General features: G+C 38.0%; 1 protein-coding gene across 6 annotated transcripts in view; it reads right to left on the bottom strand.

Annotated features, from left to right (window-relative positions):
• PRKG2 (protein kinase cGMP-dependent 2) overlaps positions 1–26,586 on the bottom strand; it is an 85,128-nt gene that overhangs the window by 17,837 nt on the left and 40,705 nt on the right. For 4 of the 6 annotated variants that reach the window (XM_045571331.1, XM_036412558.2, XM_036412569.2 and 1 more), the window contains exons 7-14: positions 21,236–21,313; positions 19,665–19,759; positions 16,796–16,864; positions 14,858–14,956; positions 13,381–13,537; positions 11,383–11,519; positions 9,222–9,311; positions 6,590–6,731 (exon numbers count right to left, since the gene is read on the bottom strand). In XM_045571331.1, the coding sequence (XP_045427287.1) occupies positions 6,590–6,731; positions 9,222–9,311; positions 11,383–11,519; positions 13,381–13,537; positions 14,858–14,956; positions 16,796–16,864; positions 19,665–19,759; positions 21,236–21,313 (867 nt within the window). Of the gene's footprint in view, positions 1–6,589; positions 6,732–9,221; positions 9,312–11,382; positions 11,520–13,380; positions 13,538–14,857; positions 14,957–16,795; positions 16,865–19,664; positions 19,760–21,235; positions 21,314–26,586 lie in introns of those variants that run through there. The other 2 variants (XM_036412576.2, XM_036412583.2) reach the window with 2 other exon arrangements.

Genomic DNA, 26,586 nt, shown 5'->3' with positions numbered 1-26,586 from the left:
TATACCATGTTATACATGATATAGTAGAAGATTATACAAACACAAGAGAGCTCAATGATCATATATCTGGAGCATGAGGCAGAAGGTTGGGGAAGATGCCAGGAGGTGGCACCGGAGCTTGGCCCTGACTGATGATTAGAAACTTTCCCAGGCTAATGAATGGCTGTTGCCCTCCTCTGCCTTTTCAGAATAGGCCCCTCCACTTCTCTGAGACTCTATTCAATGGACTTTGTGCACAGAACAGAGACAGGAAAGAAGGCTGGGGCGACAGAAGCCCCACTCACTGAATCAGGGCAGTGTCCACGACTGACACCCTGCCCTGCAAAGCAAACAGTTGGTTTCCTCCCACAGGGGTTATTTAGCACATATTTTTCATCTCCAATACGTACAGATATTATTTTAATAAAACTGCCCTCCACCTCCCTCAAGTAAATAGTCACACAAATTATACCTGTGCTTCAAGATGCACATTTTAATAGCTTCATTACCCACACTATCTCAATAGTATGGCAGCAACCTTGGCTAAGAACCTATATAAATAAGGCCAGCATATCAAAATAGGTCCTCACTTAGAAAAGTCTGAATCAGTGAACTATAAAATTCAGCCCTCATTTATTCATCCAGATAGTAACGTTTAAAATCTTACCTCACATCAATCTTAGAAATTTACCTTTTTACTAACACTTTTTAGTATTTATCACACATCACAGCGAGGATTTCCTTATTAGAAAAAGGGAATTTAAACAGCCTAATCAGAAGTGGGCTTTTGCTTTTTTCTTCAGCTACAATACATAGAGTGATTCACAGGATTGTAAGAGATGGCTGGGGATATTATGAAATTAAAATTTGTAACCAGCTGAGATTAGCATATCTACTTATTCCTCAGAGGAAGAGCCATTATGAAAATCCTAGGTAATTTTATAAAGACTCAACTTTAAGAACCAAGAAAGTAATGCTTATAATTGCATTTTTAATGTATGCCTATGTGGAAATATTACCTTTTTTTTTTTTTTTTTGTAACAGCTTTTCAACTCATTTCCTCATTGCTATTTTTTCCCCTTTTATAGAGATTGGAAGTTTATTAGATATTTAGGAGAATTTTTCTAGCTCTAAAAGTTGTATATTTTAATTTGAGCAGCTAGTTTTGCTTTTGTAATATCTGCATGTTGGCCCAAAGAGATGGCAATAATTCCATTAAGATTTAAAGGCTTGCCCTAGCTGGTTTGGCTTAATGGATAGAACCTCGGCTTGTGGATTGAAGGGTCCCGGGTTCGATTCCGGTCAAGGTCATTTACCTTGGTTGCCGGCACATCCCCAGTAGGGGGTGTGCAAGAGGCAGCTGACTGATGATTCTCTCTCATTGATGTTTCTAATTCTCTACGCCTCTCTCTTCCTCTCTTAAAAAAAATCAATAAAGTATATTTTAAAAAAATAAAAAATAAAAAGACTTGCTTGGCCGTCATGGCTCAGTGGTTGAACATCAACCTAAGAATCAGGAGGTCATGATTCGATTCCTGGTCAAGGGCACATGCCTGAGTTGCAGGCTCTATCCCCAGTGCGGGATGTGCAGGAGGCAGCCGATCGATGATTCTCTCTCATCTTTCATGTTTCTCCCTCTCCCGGCTCCTCTCCCTTCCCCTCTGAAATCAATAAAAAATATATTTTAAAGAAGATTCAAAGAGTTATGAAAAGTTACCTCTTTTTTTTATATCCTTTGAGCTTATCAACTTTAATATATTTAGTCAGAGGAAACTGACATGCAGATCTATTTATATTAGATTTGCCTAATATGCCCAGATCTTCTGATGTCCAGTTCTGTATAGTTTCTTTTTTGTTGTTGTTTTGTTTTATTTTTTTAGTGTTTGAAGCATTGCAAATAGTAGTATATATGTCTCCTTTTCCCTCTCTTGACATCCTCCCAGCCTCCCCTACACCCCCCCTCCGCATGTGCCTTCACCTGCCCCCTTCCTCCCCATGTCTTGTATCCATTGGTTGTTTATATGCATGCATACAAGTCCTTCAGTTGATTGTAAAAATTCACACTACCTCTGTCTTGTACAATGAAGGATACCACCACAAAGCTTCAGTCTTTTTATTTAAACGTCCCCCTTCTGGGCAACAGAAATGGAAGATCTCTACTTTATTCATTCAACAAACATTTATTGAGTACCACTATGTAGCAAGCGTCAGGATATACACAAGGCCCCAGTCCTCCTTGAGCATACATTGAAGAGAAAGAGAACAAACATAAAAACGTAACATCATACATAATAACGTCAGATAGTAGTGACATATGCTATGAAGAAACCTATAGCAGTGTTAGCAACAGAAAGCAATCTGGATTGTACTTTAAATAGGGCGATCAGGAAATACTTCTCTGAGGAGGTAACTTTTGAGTAGATTGGAGCAGAAATATGAGAGAACTAGGAAAGAGCTCAGTGAAAATCTGAGCAAGAGTGATTCTGCCAGAGGAAGAGCTAGCGCACAGCCCCTAGCCTTTGGGAACACCCATGGCAAGTTTGAGGACAGACAAGAAGACCAGTGTGGCTGGGCCATACGTAGTAAACTGGTAAGCCACAGGAAGAGCTTTAGGTTATTTTCCCTAGGAGGCCATTACAGTATTAAGTGTGAAAGGCAGGGCTAATGTTTTAAAGGAGTCATTCCAGAAGACAAGAAAAACCATACCCCTTTGAAAAATTCTACTAGCAAAACTGAGCTCTCAGGAAGAATGTCCGGAGAAGCTGCACACAGGTGTTTTTCTTGTCTCTATTAAATCCTCATTATTAAAGGTAGTTTATAGTATGCTGGAAAAACATGAAGTCGCCAAAGATTTTAAGAAACGAGGTATTAAGATGTTTCTAAATCTGCAATGATGACTGCATCCTTCCGAAATAGAAAAATTAGCATGTGGCTTCCTGGAGCTGGTGTCCAGTATTAGCTTCTTCCCAGAAGTTTCTCTCTGGGTCAGTAAATTTGTCAGATATTAGTTCTCCTGGTCACTTTAAAAAAAATGGAATCAAAATGACCAGTCTAATACAGCCCAATGATTCATGGAGACATAGCATTCCAAAAAAATATATTTGATTGATGGAGACATAACATTCCAAAAAAATATATTTATGTGGCATTTTGAGGGCACTTATTTTGCCCAAGTCTAGACAAGGGTATAATGGAATCTGTTCATCCTGCCTGCCAACAGGCAACAGTGGATGGCTTCCCCTGAATGGAAGTGAGAGTGAGGGAGGCTAAGGAATGGGATGGGTGAATCCTTCAGGAATCGGTGTGGGGGCATGGTGACTCATCTGAAATACTTGGAGTGTTTAGTAGAATGTGGGCAAGATGAAGAGAAACTTGGCATGCACATGAACAAACTGGGAGGGGGGGGGGATCGGAGGCTCATCTGATATAGCACCACCTCTTTGAGCAATATTTATAGAACCAATTTCTTTCTCCCATGAGGTTCTTTAACACTATTTATATTCCACAATCACACCCTTAGGGCAACATCCTCTGATTGCGTGACCAGCTCCTTCCTTGAGAAGAGGCATTATATCTTACTCGTTTTGTACCCCCTACAGAGCCTGTAACACAGCAGATGTTCAACACATGTTTGGTGAAGAAAGTATGAATTAAAAAATTGCTATTAACATCAGTTTAAATAATATATTTATACTCTTAAAAAACAGTGTTACAATTTTGTGAGCTAGGAACTATTATCCTCTTATTAAAGAGAAAATTAAAATTTAGTAAGGTCATGGGTATCTGTGGTGACACCAGAACAGGTTTCAAAGGGAACATTCCCATAATAAGTGAATTGATGATGAGGTAGAAGATATTTAAGGGAAAAGAACCAACATATGTTAAGCACTTTGGTGGGAAAAGCTAGATTTAATAAGCTTTTATCATGGAACTAGAGGCCCGATGCACAAAATTCATGCACGGGTAGTGTCCCTAGGCCTGGCTGGCGATCAGGGATGATCTGTGGGACAAACAGCAGGGTGATTGGGAGCCCCATTGAGTGATGATTAATTTGCATGTGTCTCTTTTATTAGTGTAGATGTGAACTCATGTTCTCTAGAAATTTATCTCTGAAAGTTCTTTGTGTCCTGAGCTGACAGTATATTCTTCCAGGAAGAATGTACATTGATTCTTGGAAACTTGGGCATGCTACCAACATGGATCAAGTTTCACTTATTCTTGCTTGGGTTTTTCTATCCTTGAAGACTGGGCACCCAACCTCCATGTGGCCAAGATTTCTTAGAAAAGATTCTTCTGTTCCTCTACCAAAGGCCCAATAACAAGAAAAGCATGTTTTCTTGCATTTATTCTGTCTTTATACATCAGATATTTTTTTTCTTGTTTTCTATTCCCCTGAGGGTGTAATTTGTATGATTCTTGCAAAGTTTTGTTTCAACTCCTCACACTGCTCAAGCACAAAACTTGGTCTCCTGTTCCCAGAGGGTGAAGCTAATAAAATCAAACCTCCATGCCACCTAGAATTGATGGGGGCCCACAAGATAGCAGCTTCAATGTTTGAGCTCTATCTTATGCCACTGTTCAAGCTTGGCTCCCAGCCTCAAGAGAACCCCAGTGCTGTCTCATAAACAGCCATGCATATAGTACTGCTTTTCATATTTCACCCAGTAATTTTAGACATTTTGTAGTGAGAGGATTTCAGGATATCTAGTGTGATATATAGCTGGAAATCTAGTTTGATATATATGTTGGAAATGTCCAACACATACTTTTTAATCTCTAAAGGCTTTAGTTATTAATCTACATTTAGCTGGTTGGCAAATGAGTTAGCAGAATGGATAACAATGGTCACACAGGAGAGATATTTATTGATCTTTATGACTGCAAATACTACAATGCTATCTAATATTTTTAAAATAGCTATGGCCCCCTAGCTGGCTTGGCTCAGTGGATAGAGCGTCAACCTGTGAACTGAAGGGTCCCAGGTTTGATTCTGACCAAGGGCACATGCCTGGGTTGTAGGCTTTAATCCTAGTAGGGGGTGTGCAGGAGGCAGCTAATCAACGATTCTCTCTCATCATTGATTTTTTTTTCTCTCTCTTTCCTTCTCCTTTCCTCTCTAAAATCAATAAAGAAGTATATAAAAAAAATACCCCCCCCCAAAAAAATAAAAAGAGCTATGAAAAAAAAAAATGAATTGAACAGATATCTGCATCCCTCATGGTAGTTTTACTTCTAGAATATCCCAAAGGCTTACCCTAAAGAGCTATGAGAGACATAGCCAATGAAGGCATTGTGAGGAAGAGGAGTGATTGAGGCCTTGTGTTAGAACCTCACCAATTCTCAAAGCTGTCTTTCATGGATAAGATAAACCTTGAATGGATCAAAATGTTTCTTGGAAGGCAGCCAGATTTCACATGAAAGAACTTTTGTTTTACTCCTTTACTAGAGAGAGAAATTGCTTAGCAATTACAGATAACAAATGTAATCCCTAAGACTAAATTATACACTGCAATATGTAGATGAGAAAACCTATGTCATCAAGTGTTAAATATATTAATTGCAAAATGTTTAGCACACAGTAGCTTTATACATAGTCACTACTCATTAAATAATAGTGCCCATATGTAAGAGTTCTGATGTGAGAAACTTTTAATATTTCTTATAAGTGCTAACTTCAGAAATGATTTCATGTCCTTGTGGAACTGACAAAATGGACTCAGGAAAACTCAGCCTGGGTCTCTCATCTTGACAAGGTCACCTCCTAAGGCACAAAGTGCCTTGACTTCTCTTAAATTATGACTGCCCAGTTTTAATATAGTTTCTTACTGCAAACAGTTTATGTGACTGTAGCATTTTCTTCTTTAATGTGGCATGCAAAGGAATTTATGGTAGGCATTAGAGGATTACAAAGATGGATAGCAAGAAAAGTCTCTGTCCCCAAGGAGCCATCATATAATGCCATGATCCTCAACCCTGGGTGTACTTTAAAATCATTTAGAAAGATTAAAAAACAAAACAAACAAAAAACTACCCATATTTATACATGTAGTATCTTTTCTCCCTATACAGTCAGTGGATATCGTAGGGCAGGATCCTGTCTATTTTCTTTCCTTATCTTTTATAGCCACACCCTGTATATAGCAAGAATCTATTAAAAGTTAGTTACAATTATTTTTTAAAAATACTAACAAAATCCAATTATAAAGGCATTCTATAATGTGAGTCCCTAGGAGGAGTCAAGGGTGGGGGTAAGTGGGAGAGATCAAACAAAGGACTTGTATGCACACATATAAGCCTAACCAATGGACACAGACACCTGGGGAGTGAGGACATGAATGGGGGGTTGGGGTGGGGACAATGGGGGATAAGGACATATATGTAATACCTTAATCAACAAAGAAAAAATTAAAATATTTATATATATAGGTCAAAACATTAATTCCTAGGCCATAAAGAGTGTGTTTGTAACACTGCTCCCAAGGTTTCAAAGGTCCAATCCACCAAAGTGAAAACAACAGGTATATTAACATTAAAGGGAAATTGCAACTATCACAGAACTCTGTGTTTGGAAATACTAGCATGATACTGTAAGTCAGATAATTTGTCTTACCAATTTCAGATAGCCCTCGGCATCCAGAATTAAGTTTTCTGGCTTCAGGTCTCTGTAGATAATACCTAGACGATGCAGGTAATCAAATGCTTCAGTCACACAAGCCACGCAGAACTTGGAGGTGGGTTCATCAAAGCTGCCTCTGCAATGAAATCATGTTCCTTCTTAATGATCCCGAAATACATCTCTGTTGTCTGTTATAGGCATCGATTACTGTTTTGGTAAATTGATGCAACATAAATGCTTTGTAGGACAGCAAAACTGAAAAGTACTTTACACTGCCCTAGCTGGTTTGGATCAGTGGATAGAGCATTGGCCTGCAGAATGAAGGGTCCCAGGTACCATTCTGGTCAAGGGCACATACCTTGGTTGCAGTCTCCATCCCAGGATAATTGGGGAACTTGTGGGAGGCAACCAATCGATGTCTCTATCCCTCCCTCTCCTTTCTACTCTCTTTGAGAATCAGTGGAAAAATGTCGTCAAGCGAGGATTAACAAAACAAAACAAAGTACTTTCACACCCTAACCTGTTTGGCTCAATAGATAGAGCATCAGCTCTGTTGGACTGAAGAGTCCCAGGTTCAATTCCATCAAGGGCATGTATCTTGGTTGCAAGCACATCCCCAGTAGGGAGTGTGCAGGAGGCAGCTAATCGATGGTTCTCTATCATCAATGTTTTTAACTCTCTATCCCTCTCCCTTCCTCTGTATAAAAAATCAATAAAATGTGTTTTAAAAAGTACTTTCACTGCCAATGAATTAGACTGCTGATCATAAAGAAATGTAGGATGATACTAAATGCAAATAAGGACTGCTTCACTAAAATCAAAACATCCACATCCAAATAATTGTTTCCGGTAATTACATATGAACATATAAAATTAAAAGTTTTCAAAAGATGTGTTTTTTTTTGTTTGTTTTTTTACATTTATGGAGAAATGCAACACTGGAGAAAATGCAACTGTCAACTTGAACCAGACGTCTGTAATTGATTGCTTGACTAAAAAAAATGACTCAGTTGATCATGCTCATTTCCTGTTTGTAAAGCATGTAACCATAACTTCTTCCTATTTGGGGCACCTTGATGATATTTGAGCTGCCCACTGCCAGCACTGTGTGTGTAGTTTACATACTGAATTGTTAAAATGTGGTGGTGATTTGCTGCATGGTATAATAGAAGGATGTGTCTTTGGGGTGAAGGAGACTGTCTTTGACTCCTGCTGTTTCCACTCACTGCATCCTTGTGCAAGTTGTTTAGCTGTTCTGATCCTCAGATCCCTATCCTATAAAACGGGTTTACTACTTACTCAACAGTGTTTTTTTGAAGATCAGGTGCAGTGCCTAATAGGAAGTAGAAATTCCCCTTTTTAAAAAAAAAATAGATTTAGATTTTCTAAATCAATTTGCCTGTTAAAACAAGGATGGAAGATGCAAATGCTTTTGCAGACATTTTGCAAGCCTCCTCATACTACCAGGTTCTCCCCATTCAGATCCATCCAACAATATATTCCTAACACAACATGTTCTACTCAGATGCTCAAATGGTCTCTTATTACCTAGGGGTGATGCTTAGCCTTATTGGACCCTATCCCATAAGAACTGAATCCTAGTCTTTGGTGTTAGGGCCCAGCATTTTACTCTGAAAACGATCCCCATATGACTGTAATGTGTAGTCAGGGTTGAGAACCACTGGCCAGGTAATTCTCAAAATGCCTGGCATTAAACCCTCCCTCCTCAAACCCAACATTAGTAAAAACCTACCACCCATCTCCTCTGCTGTTGCCTTTGTTTTTTACTCAAAGTCTGCTGTTCATCATCCAGAAAGAGATCCAATCCTATCCCAATGCCCCTGCTGTATCTTACATTAATCACCTTTCCTCTCTGCCTTTCCACATTTGGTCATCTTCAGAATTTGGTTCAAGTCCTTCTTTTACCATCATGTTTTTCTTTCTCTCCTCTTCTCTAAGCTTATGTCAGTATGTCTACCATACTGAACTTGCCTTCGATTAGAAACTGCCAATTTCTTTGTCATATTTAGTTTTCACACACAACAAAATATTTTTAAATTTTATATATTATGTTCCCCAATAAACACAGAACTCATTGGAGGCAAAGTTTACACTTTCTACTCTTTTGGTTAGGAAAGTCTGCATTGTCTAGAAAATCGGGTGAGGCTCAGAAAAAAATGGTGGTTTTGATTGTATGAAAACTATCCCTTTTATAAAGCTGCTCTTTGCAGATATCTGACTCTGTTTTGCTGAAAAAGCTTCACCACTGCCTTCCTTCCTTTATCTCCATTCTAGAGATTCGCAGTCAGAAGCCTCTGGGCTTGTATCTACTCTGTCTTATACTAAACATGTCACTAGGGATAGTTCACACTGTCCCCAAGCCTGGGACAATTTCATCTCTAATGTGGGAATGACAATAACAACTTTACAGGGTTTCTATGACACGATTATAATATTGACTGAGAAAATACCACTATTAGTACCTTATTTTAACAAAGTGATACTATTTTCTTAGAATTATATAACGACTTTCTTCATGTCTCTTTAAATGATCATGAATATAACATCCTTTAGAGCACTTTTTGAGTAGACAAGAGTTATTATTTATAAAATCTTTGTTCATTACCTGTCTCTTAATAAACTCCATAGCTCGCCACCTAAGCAGGCTTCCAAAAGCATGTATACATACTTATTGTCCTTGAAAGTACGATACAATCTGTGAAGACATAAAAACATGGTTATTAGAAATCTGGTTTTAAATCTTTCTCAGGTTGCTTAAGGGTATAATCAGTAACAGTTTGAACAATGGTCCTCTTCTCCTTCCAAGCGTCCTACAGCTACCCTGGCTTTCTACTTGAATACTCCATAGTCTTTCCTGCTGCCTTGCTTTTGCTCATGTTGGCCCCTTTACGTAGACTGTCCTCCCTCTACATACAGACAACTTCTTAATCTCAATTTCACTGTAAAGGTATTATCCATTCCTCAAGGCCAAGCTCAGAGGCCATCTTCCTCATAAAGCAGCTCATTATCCCACCTACAAAATATGGCTTCTTTTTCCCCACACCCAGAGACCTCTGCATATTCCTCCCTTAAGATTTGTATTGCATAAGACTCATTCATACTCATGTCTTACATGCTGTAGTTGGTCTTGGGAAATAGTCTCTGAGATAGAGGTTTGCAAGAAGTTTAGTGGGAGTATACTTGGGAACAGTACCTTCAGGGAGGAAGAAATAAACAAAAGCCCTAGCTTCAAGATCTGCCATCACAAACACAGGCTATACCTGGAGAGAGAGTATGATCATGGGCAAGAGGGTTCTCTTTGCCTAGAGCAATTGCCAGAGAGGAGCTGAGCCACAATCCTCAGAATGTGAGGGAATGACAGCCTCAATCCTGATGTGAAACCCAAGCAGGTAACTGTATTTCTATATTAGTGAAAGTAGTTTCTGGGTCTTAATCAAAAGACCCCCTTTTCTCCCTAGCATCATGCCCAGGCTACAGCAGATAGTAGAGCATAGACAGCAAAAACAATCTGGTACAGGGGTTCAGTGTGGGCTCTGCAACCAGCTGCCTAGGCTTGAATCCCTAATCAGCCATTTAATAGCTATGCAATCTCACTTTTCTTATTCTTCTTCAATAAGGTCAATCATAACATGTATCTCATTGTTCTATTATGATGATCAAATGAATATATATTCATTTGATTATATAGTGATTAGATATTATTGATCACATATTAATTCAATATATACTTATGTCTATATATTATATATAAAAATATAACTTTTTAAATGTTTCACTTCATATGTATATTAAATATATATTGCTTTGAAGAGTGCCTGACATGTTAATTTTCAATAAATGTCATTAATATTTATTCTTAATATAATTACTATCCTATTCCATGCCAAGAACTTTATAAAGAGCTGAAAATGAGTAAATAATAAAACCTACTCTATGCAATAAAGCTATTCATCATAGTTTACTAATGAATTATTGGTTAACAAAAAAGGGGGATGTATTTTGGGAGCATAGTTAATATAAATATAATTGGATGACCCTATTACCAGCATTGCCTGGTGTCATGTTTCTTTTTTAATACTGAAATAAAATGGGGGGGGGTATGGATTGGCAGGAAGATTCTTGCAAAGTATTTGATCAAAAAGTATAAATTCTATTCTTGAAGGGGCACTTTATATCACCCAGAAATCACCAAAGCTACACTAAAGCCATACATGAAAAGACAAACTGGCTTACACCAATAACCCATGATTTCACAAGTAAAGATGGCGGTGGCCTAGAATAACATATTTCTTTTTCAAGCTCTGGTGATAGCTACTGACAAAACAGTAACTATCAGGAGGTGGAACTTTCGGCATCTAGGCATCCTGAGAGCCACGGTCTGTTGCTCCTTGGCAGCCTAGACAAATGCCACTTCCAGCAGAAATTCAACAGCAGCACGTTCCCTGAGGGAAGCAAAGTCTGAAGTAGGTCTGGCCTAAATAATCAATTCAAAGCATTTCACCTAATTTCACACACACACACACACACACACACACACACACACACACACACACACACACACCACATTTTCCTGACACTCAAGAATAAAAGAACCTGGGTGTTTGACTCCAGATCTCAAACTTGAAACATTTTATGTATTGCTGTTGAGAGTGGGATGTAGAATTCAGAGTGGGGCCTCCGCTTTCTCCTCTGTCCACCCTCCTACACAGAAACACTCACGGAAAGGGCCTTCCACCCTCAGTTCTGGGAGCCGAATGCCAACTTACTTCACAACGAAGGGGGAACACAGCTCCTCCAGGATCTTCTTCTCAGAGTACACATGCTCCTGCTGCTTAGTATCCACTATGTGCTTCTTCCTTATGCACTTCATAGCAAAAGCAACATCCTCATTTTTCACTTTAACCTTCATAAGAAGAGAAAGATTGCTCAATACTTATTAGGAAAGATTGACGACATCTATATAAAACATGTTCAGTAAGGAGAGTTAAAATTATCAGTCTATGAAAAAAACAGCATGGTAGTTGTAGCCACTTAGCCCTCTGGGAACTGAGTTTATTCAGGGGTACACACTTCCACTTTGTTGTAATTTCCACAAGAGTCCACATAGCTGGAACATGGCTCTAAAATGTTTGTATTGAAAAAGAAAAACTGCAGTTAGATTTAATGTTTAGAAATCTATTCAATTTTGAATTTTTAATGTTTAGAAGTCTTTTCATGAAAATCTTTCATGAGAAGTGTTCTTTGATTTTTTTTTTCCAAAACAAAACATACAGAATCAAGATCTAATTTGCACTGTCCAATTTAACAACCTCTGGTAACATGAGATTAATTCATTAAAAATCAAAATTCAGTTGCTCAATTGCACTAGCCCATTGTAAAAGCTCAGCAGCCACCGTAGCTAGTGGTTGCCCTACGGGGCAGCACAGATACAGAACATCTCCAGCAGCACACAGAGCTCTAGTGCAGAGCACTGCTCTACATGGACAAATAGCATTTTCCCTTAAAAGGAAATAAAAAAATTTAATAGGTATTTTTTTAGGTGAGCTTAAAACTCCATAAACAGACTGACATGTAATAAAATTGTAAAGAAATAGTTGCTACCCATATTGTTCTGGCATTTGCCATTAGTACTGCCTATGATTTAAAATCAATAGTGAAAATATTGTTTCAATTATAATTATCTAACTATAGGAAAGACGGATCTCAGGGCTGTTAATGCAATCCCCTTGCCAAGGTCTTTGGCGAACATTATCACTGCAGATGGGAATGGCCCTCCTCACTCCATATGGTGGAGGAACGCTACAAATATTCTCTGGCCTATTAGGAGATTGTTTCTCCCTCCTCACCCATCAGAGGTGAAGTACTGACTGGGTGTGAAGTGTGCTATCCAGTCTCCTGGCAGCACTGCAGATCTGCTCATGCCCAGGGCTATCCAGCAGACGGATGTGTCAGCATAGTTCCTGGAGGCTAATGTACAGAGAATGGTTAAAAATCTGCTGGGCAGAGAAGGGCTTGGTAATTGCCAAGAGTTCACAGCCATATGCATCTAATACAACCTCTGATCTCTATTCTACAGTTTCCTCAGAGCACGTGACATGACAGTACCACTCTGCTACTGCTTGGAAGCGTGGAGAGGTGGTGATGTGGAAGAGGCAGCCAAAATCAGGTCATGGGTTCCCAGCCATCCTGATCAACACTACAGAAGGCTGCTCTTCAAGCACCCCCTTGCATTCTTCTTCTTTTCTTTTTTCTTTTTCTGATAGAAAAGTTTGAGCAAACCAAAAATAAAATAGTAAAGGCCAAAGACGGACATGGTAGTGAAGTTGTTTAAGGGGCAGAACTATAACCATGAATTTGTTTCTCTGGCACTTACTCAGGAGACATTCTTCTTTTCTTTAGTATATGAACAGTACATGTATCACTAGTGTATATACACACACATTTTCCTGTTAGGAAATACACTTTTTAAGGTTTTATAACCTTTGGGAATGCTTACTTGGTACATTCTCCAATAACTACCATCATCAAAAAAAATTCACAAAAGGATGTGATGTAGGAAGCTTGAAATAGCGGCTCTTAAGTTACTTACTAGCATGCACCTGCTACTATACAACATACAGACTGAAAAGTGTACTTTCTCAATTCAAAGCAACAGGTAAGAGAGCAGTAACAATTTAATCATTCCTCCAAGATACACTGGAATATAAAACAGAACAAAAAATCAAAGGCTTTTCTCTCAGATGCTTGAAACGTAAACCCCTTACAAGCTCAACTCTTCCGAACCCACCAACGCCCAGTGTTGCGATAATCTCAAGGTTCTGGAAGGGGGACGATGAGGAAAATCGGGCCACCTTCTCCTTCAGCTGAATCATCTCCAGAGAGAGCGTTTTGGACAGGTTCCGGTGAGACATGGATCGCCTGCTCAAGAGAAGTGACAGGTTACACACACCACCTTGGGCCAGCAGGGGTCCTGCCACACTGACCTTGCACTCCCACACAGTCTCATGTCTGAGTCATTCCTGCCTACAGGTGCCACAAAGGCTATTCCAACTTGTATAGGGATCAGATTCTATCACGGGGGGGTGAGAGGAGACAACAGAATATGCAAACAAAAAACTGACACACATACACACAATAAAAAATAGACAACCATCAAATTGGATCAATGAGAGTTAAAAATGAGTGAATTGTGTGGTATTTAAAATGTATGTCAATGAAGCTGTTAAAAAGAGAAGAGTCAGAGGAAATAAAACCCGAGAGCCATTTTCTTTGTTGCATACATACCAGAGAATGTCACACTGAGAATCACTGCATGTTTTGCTATTTTTGTCAGATCTCAAAGCTTTCTATGACTGAACAAGAATAACTACTTTGTGAAACATAGAAAGTGTGTTTCCTACTTTATATCTGACTTGGGACTTCTCATTTTTTTTCTTTTATTTAAGGTTTACTGCACTGGATTAAATATTCATAAATTATTATTACTATAAAAGGTCTTTGGCATAAAAGTTGCAAATACATCTCTTGCCCCCAAACAAACAAACAAACAAAAAAATACAAAACTTTATGAGGCCCTGACTGAATGCTCTGATTTAACTCAAATGTCAGTTTTCTACAACTGTTGACCCTCTGCTTCAATTGTACTATCTGGTGAATATGTACTTAAGTATTCATTCCACAAAATGTTTTAGCTAAAAGTTTTCAAATAAATGTAGTTTTACAAAGTAGATTTTCCTAATAAACAGAAAATTCCCCACATTTAGAGCCCTACCCTATTCCTTCCTACACACACACACACACACACAAGCCTTGAGGCAATAGCTCCCTTGTATTTTGAACTAATTCTGACTATTCTGCTAGTTTTTAACCTGAAATCACAAAGTGCTGATTGCTTTGGCATTCCTGCTTCATCTTAATGGGCAACAGAGGCATTGATTGTGAATTAAGGACTTTTGAATTAAGTCACCAGATAATGTAAAGAATCTTTTTTTCCAAGGCCCCCATCAGGAAATTTCTCCCCATCACTACTACTCATCATCCCAAATAAGAAGCTACTTATAGATTGAAATAATCATACCAGTGGTAAGTGGTATCTTCTTTGTGGAAGACAACTTAAAAGAATCCCCCTAAATTTTCTAGTGAAGGCACACTAAAAGTTACTACAATAGCAAACACACCCTTTTGTCCCTCTTGTTAACTGCTATAGCCATATCCTGCTTAGGAAAATAGTCCTCCACTTACTTCGCATGTCTTTTTTCATCATCACGGTTCAGGTTTGCCACATACCCTTCAAGGTATTTTTGAAGTTCTTCAAAAGTCCCAACTGTTTGGTTGAATGTTCTAAATGAAAATTAAGTTAAATTGAATTAAAACCTGTGTTGCTAGTTACCATTGCAACTTGACATTCTTCTTAAGCTCATAAAAGACTGTTTCTGCCGAAACTGGTTTGGTTCAGTGGATAGAGCATCAGCCTGCAGACTGAAAGGTCCCCGGTTCGATTCTGGTCAAGGGCATGTATCTTGGTTGTGGGCGCATCCCCAGTAGAGGGTGTGTAAGAGGCAGCTGATTGATGTTTCTCTCTCATCGATGTTTCTAATTATCTCTCTCCCTTCCTCTCTATAAAAAAATCAATAAAATATATTTTTTTAAAAGACTGTTTCTGTGGTTATTCAAGGTTTTGTAAATTGTTTTTCAGTAATTAATGTAGGATAGTGTCACCATAATATGAAGAATAGTTATTATATTAGAAGTTGTATAGAAGATCCTTTGAGTTTATGAAGCAAAGAACTTATCCTTGAGAAGAGAAAACATGTCTGTAGTTTTCCACTTGGTGTAGTTTTGGGCATGGTGTAAAGAAGGCTGAAAGAAATGGGGAGATGTGGGCAGGAGTCCCAACTCCATCACAGATGGCACTGTTGGGTAATTCTTCAACTGATCTGGGACTCACCTTTCCTATCTGTAAGGGTGAAACTGTTCTATATGTGGATGTTAATATATGTCTATATTGCAGTATATGTCATTATGCAATATAGACATATTGAAAATTATGCTGTATATCTGAAACTAATGTAATCTTAATATGCCAATTATATGTCAATTAAAAATAATAAAAATTAGTATTGTTAACATTTTAGGCATGCTAATGTTATTGTGGTCATGCATTATAAATAATATTTAGTTCTTAGAGATGCTACTAAATTTACAGGTGAAATAACAGTATGTGTGTAATTTGCTTGAAAATAGTATGGAGGAAGCAGGGAGGGGTGGTGAAGAGGTATAAATAAAGCATCAATAAATCATTGTTGAACTTGTATTATGAGGTTCATAATACCATTTTGTCTGTTTTTTAAAATATCTTAAAGTTCTTTCCAGTTCTAAATCTCTAACATTTTATGTTCAACAAATTTTGTATTTGATTAGCAATCAATTACAACATATTCCCTTTTGATACCTCTTGTTATTTTACTATTTTTGTTGATATTGCATATGAGTATTCTCTATTTCTTTGACTACACTGTGACTTTTCTTACAGAAAGACCTAGCTTTGGTATGTTTGAATTTCCTTTATTATAACTAAATAATAAATCTTCAATTAATTAATGAGGCACAAGAGGCCAGATTCAAATATGATTTGAAGGGAATTAAGGACATAAAATGAGACTCCTTCTGAAAAATAACCTAAGACATTTAGAGATTAATATTGACACACATCACTTGCAAATTACTACAATTGTTAAAGAAACTTATCTGGAAATGCATATATAGCTAATGAATATTTTATATTCTGTCTGAGATACATTTTGCTTAAAATATTTTTAGCTCTTTAGAGCGTTATAGAAATAGATTATGAAGTTGTTTACTATGTGATGTGGAGAAAATTCCATGAGGACTAATGAACTTATTTCTCTGGAAGATGCAGAATTTAAATCTATTACTGATATTTATGTAAAAACTTTGCACACAAAATATTTGGTCTTCCAGCATCTGCCACCACCACAGACAGATTCAGATCAGAAGGCACATTCCTTCCCATGAATTTTAATAGAATGTACTTGTAGCTGAAGATTGGCCAGCATTTCCAAGGGATGATAAAAGAAAAGACAGACAGGCCCTTGGAGTAACAGAAGGCCACGTCTTCAAAGGTGACAGTAGCCTGCCTTCTCCAACCAGTATACTCACTCTCTATCTATAACCAGGCATGCCACATCATTTTCCTCAGCAACAATGTTCGCCGATCTGACATCTTCACTACAGACAAAAACAGGAAAGGCAGTTAGAAATTAAATGCCTGTTTTTATTAAAGAATCTGTCACTTTGTATAAAACACCATTACTTAAACCTTCCAAAGACTATGCTTTTTTTTTTAACATCATCAGCTATACTCTATACTTAAAAAAAAAAAAAAAAAAAAAAAAAAAAAAAAAAAGGTTAGAAATATATTCCAGTAAAGGTTACGTATACAAGAAATTCAGGTGACAAAACAATAACTACAGGGGGTGCACAGAGGAATCAGTGACAACAACTAGGTATAGAATATTACTCTGCTCTCATGTCTGCCAAATAAAAAGCTCTTCTCTGATCAGATGGGAACTGCTGCAAATATTCAGGCGAAACCAAAATTGACTGATTGGAGAAATGTATTGGAAAAACATTTAAGTAATTAACATAAAACAAACCAATCAATAATAAAACCCAAAGGAAGTGTTTTAATGCAATTGTCCAATGAATTAAATAATACTAAAATACTTTTTCATCTTATAGAATCTATTATGTTCACCTTCCATTAATATCTCTAAAACTGGAGTATGTCTTACAATTAATGATGAGTCATACTGTAATTAACAGCAAGGTCTTTCTTTCTTAGAAGTGTATAATATATAACGGTGCATCTTATAATCGATAGCTTAAATACAATGAATTACCGGCATGTAATCTAATGAGGGTAAATTTAGCTACCTAATGAAGATCAATGGGTCAAGCATTGGGTAATGTATTTAGAGACTTTTATTTGATTAGTTCCCTCCCTCTATTAGTTATAAGCTAAAGACAGGGAAGACAAGGCACACCCATATGGCACCCAGTGCTCTGCAAATCATTAAAGTAGCCTGGAGTAGCAAGTATACTGAGACTACTCTAAGCGACTTCGTTAAAAGGGGCATCACATGAAGCATGGTTCTTTCATCTTCCTTTAATAGTGGGACAGAAGCTTGGCATCCCATTTCTACTGTACATTCCAAAGAAGCCCACTACCTGGATAGCTCACATCAAGAGATTTTCTGACATGACCCACAGTCCCTTCCAAGTTTACAGGGTCCTTGATAGAAGACATCAGTGAAAGCAGCTCAATTAGCTTTTGGATTGGGAGCTGGAGAGTTTGTACTCAACTTGCATGTACATATCTGGAGATGAGATATGTAGACTCTGGATATGGGCCAACTACTTGATTTGTGAGTTCAAAAAAAAGAAGAAGTATGGCATCTTTTTCATTTGTCAGTGTCATCGTTTGACTAGAAACTCTCTGCAGACTCTTTGTAAGTATCAGATGTCTGTAAATACACGATTCTCTTACAGTAACTGTGTAAGTGCTGTGGATTAACTTTTGCATATAAAATTCTGAAAGACCTCCCAGGACTATTTAGTGTCGAGTTATGGAAATACACACAATGTAAGGAATTTTGTGTCACAGTCAGTGGCCCTAAGAAGGGACAGCATAAAAATGCACAAAAATGTAAAAAAAAAAAAAAATTGTATCCAACTCTCCTCATTGATTTTAGCTTTATAGTTTCAAATGCGTTGGGGAGTTGGAGATTTATATTAAATATAAAGTCCCATGTTTCTCATGGAAAAACACTGTAATTGGCTAGTGGCAACGTACAGCATAAATTATTTCAGGTTCAGCAAAACAAAAGCAGCACATTTCCTTTTGGCTCTAGTACATTTATGAAGTTCTCTGCACTTTCAAAGTATAATTGTTCTGGTTTGAGGTATGAGAAAAATAAGAATCTTAAGAACTAAGAGATTTAATTCTTGGATTGTGACATTACATAATTATTTACATGAGAGCATTCTGTCACAAATAAACGAAATGAACTGTTTCCCTATTATTGAAACACTAGAGGCCTGGTGCATGGGATTCGTGCACTGGTGGGGGGCATGGCCTGTGGGAGCACTGCTCACCCTGGTCAGCCGAGCAAGCAGCCACTCATCCTGGTCAGTCAAGCAGCGTTCCCACTGTGGGAGTGCACTGATCACCAGGGGGAAGCTCCTGCATCGCACGTCTGTGTCATGGTGGTCAGTGCACGTCATAGTGACTGTTTGGTCATTCTGGTTGTTATGAAATCCAGTCGCTAGGCTTTTATTATATGGGATTTACATTTACAGAAATGCAGTTCTTCAGACTTGAAGTTGTTTTCTGGGTTCCAGGAAGTACAAAGTATCCCCTGACCTACTTGATTAACCTTTACAAACATTTCTTCCATAAATTAGATCAACCCAATGAATTTATATATCTGAGGCCTCAGGTTTAGGTAGAAATTCCAAATACCCTACTGATGTTGTTTCTAAAACTTGAAAAGTAAGTCGATAAAAATTCTTACAAATATAGAACTTTTGTCATGATGATTAAAAAGCACACAAAATGGGGGAGGGGAGATCAAAGGGGAATAAGGACACATATGTAATACCTTAATCAATAAAGAAAAAAAGTACACAAAATATGTAAGTCATTGTCTAATTTTTTTTAAAAGGGGGAAACAGCAATATTTCAAACCCAGGAAATATAAAACTTGTTATTAAAAGAAAATTATAATTTTGACTTCTTTAATCTTTTTCTCTGAGTCCTTTTTCAATTAAAAATTCTAATGGAAAGCCTTGTTTTCACTAGCAAACATAATTTTCTAACCTGTTTCCTGGACAAAAAAAAGTATTTTATAATTTTTAATTTCTGGACATTGGCTGCCATTATTTTGGTAGCTCAATTTGACATGTAGTTGCACATATGAAACAATCAAAAATTATTATAGTATGGTATACAAAGTCATGGATTCACCTGATAAGAGCTTTTTCTCCAAAATATTCTCCTTTCTGCAGTGTTTTTATCACTTGTGGCTGATCATGGCCCTCTGTACTCTGGGTGACTTTTACCTAAATTATGCCAAACAATGAAAAAGAGAGAAAAGAAAGAAAGGATAATCTGAAGACATATTTACTCAACCAGACCATCCAGTTCTCTATAAACTTGACAGAACAAGGAAGTTTTTGTGGACTGAGAAATCCCATGATTTAACATGATCACACTCCTTCACCCCCTGTTAGAGCAAGAGTCTCCATTCAAACCCCACCTGCCAAAGTGAATCTAGTGACTCCTTCCTAAAGATATCAAAGCAAATAATAATGGTTCCATGGGAACGTTGTTTCAAATGCCAAATAGAGTTGACAATTTACTCAAGAATAGAGCTGAGAATCAGGAGTTCTTAATCAAGTATTTATAACAGACTTGCTTAATCCTGTGAACCCTCTAAAACTGGACAAAAATGTGATGTGGGGAAGAGTCTGCAATCTTTCATTTGTCATTGTGTTCTGTAGTCCCGACAAGTTTAAGAACCCCCATGGCAGAGTCTAACAAAACAATATGCTTTGGTTGTGATTAGAATTATTCCAATTCCAGATGGTAATTAGGGTTGGTTAGAAATTCAAATGAGCATTTATCTAAATCACCACGAATTAAAAAACTTTTTTTTTTAATGAAATGTTTATTAGCCAGAATTCTTTCCAAGCATGGGGTCCAAGTTGTGGAAAAATGACAAAAGTGGTTCTGAGTTTTGAAGAGTTTCTGAGGTTTAAAACAATTTTGTTATATTTTTTCCCCACGGGGGCCCAGTTCAAAGTTCAATCACAAAACAATTTACAAAGGGCAGTGCCTGAATCTAATGATGAACCTTTCCTATGAAAGAAAGAGCAATTGTAAAATTCCAACAGTTTATAGAAACAGGTCCTCAAGATTTTCTTTCCTTCTGTATCTGACAAATGATTTTTACCTGTGAGGACCATTGAAAAGAGTCAACATAGGAGCAACTGGGAATATGTTAGTCACTCAATATATAGGTAAAGCAAAAGACTATATATAATTTTCATCAGCATCTAAATTGAACTGAAACTATTATGTATGAATGAAGCCCTGAGCCAAACTGTTCTATAGCTTGAGTTCTGACCATATCTGTCCTCAATTGCCAAGTTCACTACCTGCTGCTTGTCAGGGAAACTGTTCCAGCCCTGTTCTTGGCCCTTCAACTGATGGAAAATCACACATCAATAGCTGGAAGGAACCTTAGAAAAAATCCATTCATTTTATACACAATGAAATGAGGTCCAAAAATATCAAGTGCCGTGTCAAGGTCACCAGGTAGTTACTCTTAGCTGGAACACATCACAATCACAAGTTCCTGTACCCCCAAACCCAGGGCTTGGATGGAGCCCCCCAGGACTGAGCAGAAAAACACCTTTACCCATTCAAAGTAGATAGTTTCTTATATTGCAATGCAGGGCAGAGCTGCATTTGTGGCAAACTGATTTAAAGGGACTTTTTTCATTTACTTTAAGTAAGCTATAATTAATATTTACCGTTCCTTTGGCTAAAATGAAAAAGGTACTTCCTTCCTCGCCTTCTCGAATAATGTGATCTCCTTTGTCATAGTATTCCTATTGGGGTGAGAGGAAAGCACAGGTTAGATCCAGGGGAGATGTATCAATGAAGACATAAATGAAATAGAACTCCTAGTGGCTTTAGAATGAGAATAATATGCTTTGGTTGTGATTAGAATTATTCCAATTCAAGATAGTAATTATGGGTTGATTAGAAATTCAAATGAGCATTTAAGAATTAAGAAACACCTGTTTCTTTTTTTGTTTATTTTTGCTATTGTAACTAAATCTTTTTTAAAAGATTGCAGTAATAAACTGTGGAGAAGGAGATTTTCACTATATTATCTGCATGTATGCTTATCTTTCACAGAAAACAATCACCAGGAGGATTGAATTTCAGGCACGGAGCCTGCAGTCTAGGAGAGAAATGAGAGCAGAACAATAATCACTGATACACAGGTGGCTTTCACCCAAGTCATCTAAATATAAACTGTTTAGTGATCTGCAACAGTCTGAAACTCAGTCTAGCATTTAGAAAAAGAACAAATGATTACCTAATAAATTGAAAATATTATTCCCAATGGATATTAGGACTATCAATCTCCATTTCTAATTATTTGAAGAGCAAAGACTAGGAAAATTCTATCTGCATATTATGTAGCTCTTTCATATGAATTCTTTCCACAGATTTATCATTATAAAAGACCAACATTAGAATTTTTTACATGTAAATTCTGTTCTCCAAAGAAGGTTATCCTCATGAAATATCTAACTGTCTCTTATATCTTTGTTTCCCTCCTGTATGTGCACATAATCAAAGAGTTCTTGGGCAGGGAAAAGTAATTCATCCACCTGCCAGACAAAAAGAGCAATTTAGTCTCTTAGAGAAGACTAAAGATGGATTAAACTGTCCACCCATACTTAGCTTTAATGTGATTTGTTTCAAAGTCAGAGAACTAAAATGGATCGCTTAATCATTTATACAAGCATAAATGGGCTTGTTTAATTTTTTAAAAAGGCATATTAACCACATAAGAGCTGTCTCTCATTTAAAATTCAAACAAAACTATTGTATCTACTGTATTTCAATATCTTTTTTGGTCATTTACTCTTAAAACCTGTTTACAGTTACAGAATCAATATCACTCCTAATACCCATAAACATTCCTTTTTATTTACTACTAGAGGCCCAATGCATGAAGATTCATGCAAGAATGGGCCTTCCTTCCCCTGGTTACTGGCAATGCCTTTGCTCTGGCAGGAGCCACCTTTCTGCCTTCACTCTGGCCTGGAACCGCCTTTCCACCTTTTTCGCTGCCCAGAGGCCAGGAGCTGCTGGGGTGGTGCAGAACAACTGTGTTGTTGCTATGGTGAGGATGCAAGCATCCCACCACGCCCCCAGCCACTTGGTGCCTGCATATGCAAATTAACCCAACATCTGTGTTGGGTTAATTTGCATACTCGCCCCTGATTGGCTGGTGGGCATCACAAAGGTATGGTCAATTTGCATAGTTCTCTTTTATTAGTGTGCATGTACATTTTACAATATATTTCAACCTCTCATAGGAGGAAGAATAACATCTTGGGGGGGGGCAGTATTTGAAGTCAAACAGATTTTTGTGCGTTTCACTTGCATCAATCCATAAAGTTCAAATAAGAATATTTACTTTCAAAGATTTGGAAAAGAGAAACACCTTAGTTTTCTATTGCTGCTGAAACAGCCAAACAACACCCATTTATTGTGTCAGAGGATTCAGCCACAGTGTGGTTCAACTGGGTTTCTCTGCATTGTGTCTCTCAAAACTGAACTCGATTGACTTATTTCACTTAGCATGATACTCTCCAGGTTCCTCCACGCTATCTCTAAAGGTAAAAGATTCTTCTTCTTTTTTACTGCTGCATAGTATTCCATGGTGTACTTGTACCAAAGCTTTTTAATCCACTCATCTACTGATGGACTCTTGGGCTGTTTCCATATCTTAGCTATTGCAAATAGTGCTTTTATGAACATAGGGTGCATATACTCTTTCTGATTGGTGTTTCAGGCTTCTTAGGATATATTCCTAGAAGTGGGTCAAATGGCAGTTCCATTTTTAATTTTTTGAGGAAACTCCCCACTGTTCTCCACAGTGGCTGCATCAGTCTGCATTCCTACCAGCTGTGCAAGAGGGTGCCTTTTCTCTGCATCCTCCTCAGCAATTGTCCTTTGTTGATTTGTTGATGATAGCCATTCTGGCAGTGTGAGGTGGTACCTCATTGTTGTTTTAATTTGCATTTCTTTGATGATTAATGAAGTTGAGCTGGCCAATTGTATGCCCTCTTTGGAGAAGTGTCTTCTTGGGTCTTCTGTACATTTTTTTGATTGGGTTGTTTATTTTCCTTTTTTTGAGTTGTATGAGTACTGCATATATTTTGGATATTAAGCCCTTATCAGATACATCATTGGCAAATGTGTTCTCCCATACAGTGGGTTCCCTTTTCATTTTGATATTAATTTCTTTTGCTGTGTAGAAGCTTCTCACATGATCTCACTTGTATGTGAAATCTAATGAACAAAATAAACTGACAAACAAAATAGGTCCAGTGACATGGAAGCATGTAACAGACTGAGCATCCTCAGAGGGTAAGGGGTGACAGGAAGAGATCAATCAAAGAACTTACATGCATATACGCATAACCAATGGACACAGATAATAGTGGGATGAAGGCTTAGGGAGGGGTCGGGAGTGGGGAGGAGGGGGGTTAAATCTTCCACAGTAAGCTGTGCTTCTCAACCTCCCGGTTGTGGTCATGTGATTAATCCCTGGCTAAAAGCATCTGCGCAGAAGTGATGCATACCTCCTCCATCCAAGGCCCATGAACCATCAGTAATACTTTCAACAATAAATATACATTTTTTTAAAAAAAAAAAAGGACTGAACCATGGTATCAGCAGAGAAGTATTCCTTTCTAGAGGCTCCTGGGGAAAAGTCTGCTTTCAAGCTTAATCAGGTTGTTGGCAGAATTCAGTTCCTTGTGGTTTCAGGATAAGGTCCCCACATCCATGCTGGCTGCCATCCCAGAGGTCTCTCTCCATCCAGTCCTTGCACAAAATCCCTACAATTCAGAGCCAGCAACAGCACATGGGATTCTTCTACCTGCAACCTGACTTCCACTTCTGCTGCACCTCTCTGACTCTGGCCAGAGAAAGTTCTCGGCTTTTAAGGGCTCATGTAATGATACCTGGCCCATCTAGATAATCCAGGGTAATATTCCTATTTAAAGGTCCAGAACTTTAATTACAACAGCAAAGTCCCTATCACCATGAATCATAACATGTTCCCAAGCTCCAAGGATCTAGGTCTAGACATGTTTGGGGTACATCCTGTCTACCACAATAAGCCAATTAAAGACAATATTTTCATTATGAAGTGTTAAAAGCATCCGAAACTTCAGTAATGAAACTGAGTAGTGAAAACTCAAAGTTTGCCATATTAAGGAGGAAGATAATGGTTTGAGCTGTGACTTAATTCTTCTGGATCTGTTTACTTTTCTGTAAAATTAAGATTCCATTACTTACCACACTTAATGCTGTCTGAGAACTAGGTGAGACGTTGTATCTACAGCACCTGGTGGCACAGTGGGTACATGCCAGGCACCTGACGACTGTTAATTCCTGTGAAAGAGGCCCTAAGCTGATCCTCAAAATCTTTCACAGTGAACTGTACTCCCCAGCTGTGGGCATGTGATTAACCCGTGGCTAAAAGCATCCTCACAGAAGTGACTGTGCCCCCTCTCTAAATCCCAAGAACCATTTCAGGCATGTGACTTCATCCTTTCCCCTCAATCATAATGGCACGGCATGGCGAGAGCTTGGCAGAGACCAGCTTGGGTTCTTGAATTCTCTCTGGCTCCAACAGAGATCATCATCCTTAGACTGCTATGTACGCAAGTAACAAACTTCTAGTTTAGTTGGAAAAATAGTATTTTGAGTATTTGGAATCACAGTTTGCTTACTCCAATTCTTTAATCTTTCTCATTCTAGCTTCTTTGTTCGAGCTAGATTTCACAGTTGAGAGGATTATGACCCTTGGCGGTTAAGGGAGGGACCCAGCACTGCAGCCCGACACCTTCATTACATAGCTGATGTTCAGTGCTCTTGACTAAACCTATTGGGGTCCTGGTCGATGTGGCAGGCTTCTTCCCCACACAGAGCAGAGGACCGAGGAGAATCTCTGAAGTGCTGTTGGGCTGTTCTTCAATTACGATAAGACGTTTGGGTATGTGAGGATCCACCACTTAATTCCTTTCAGCCTCATTAGTTAAAAGGAAGCATCTGGAAAGGAATCACTGAGAAAGAGCGTTGTTGTTCTGGTGTTTTCCCCAGGGTTGGTTCTTTGTCACCCAAAACCAGGGGAGGAAGATAAATAATACCTCCCAGTGTGTTGACAGTAACTTCATAGATCAGAAAAGGTAGTGGATGTAGGTCAGACCAAAAATATACTAGTATGGTAGTAAGTACTGGCTATGATGCCAGACTGGCCAGTGTTTGTCAAGCCGGGAAAGCAGCCAGTCTAGCCAGGGTGGTCACCAAGACCCAAAAGAGAAATGCAAACAGTGTGGCTACTGTCCTGTGGTTACATTGGAAAGGGGTCCATAGAGGACCAAGAAGCCATAGACCTTGTCCTATGGACCAATGGTTTTCAAACGTTTTTTCACTCTAACTTACAGTAAGCGATTACATGCACACACACAAACACACACATTTGTATTATTCAAAACAGCATTTATAATCATTACTCTGATATAAAACATGTTCCTCTAAATTGGTTTTATGACCTACTGTGTCCCATAGTCTAGAAAATATGATTTAAAAGAAGGTGCTAGAAATCCAGAGAGTACCTATTTAGTGCATGACAAGAGAAAAAAATAAGGAAATAATTCAAGGGCAGAGAGAGGTCAAAGTCAGAAGAAAACTATACAAACAGCAAAAGATAAAAATATTTTTTCCCTGTTAAAAAAAAAAAAAAGCTCATTCATGACAGTCTAGCAAAATGCCTAAGCTCCTGTAAATAAATAAAACCAGAAGAAAAAAACCAAGGTGATAAAGGACAATGACAAAAAAAGCAAGCCTATGATTTCCTTAGAATCTTTAGGGTGTGGCTAGAAACTAAGTTGTAGAATTAATTATATACAACCAGATATAGGACACACACACACACACACACACACACACACACACACATACCCTCCATGCACCATGTGAATATGCACCCAAGTCGGTTGCTTAAGAAACTGTATGCAGTTGTTTGGGTTGTTACCAGCAATTTCTCATTTGCACAAGGACACTA

Source organism: Pipistrellus kuhlii, unplaced genomic scaffold (assembly GCF_014108245.1).
Source record: "Pipistrellus kuhlii isolate mPipKuh1 unplaced genomic scaffold, mPipKuh1.p scaffold_m20_p_1, whole genome shotgun sequence".
NCBI lineage: Eukaryota > Metazoa > Chordata > Mammalia > Chiroptera > Vespertilionidae > Pipistrellus > Pipistrellus kuhlii.
Note: the sequence above shows the minus strand (reverse complement) of the source record. Positions and strands in the feature narration are given on the sequence as shown.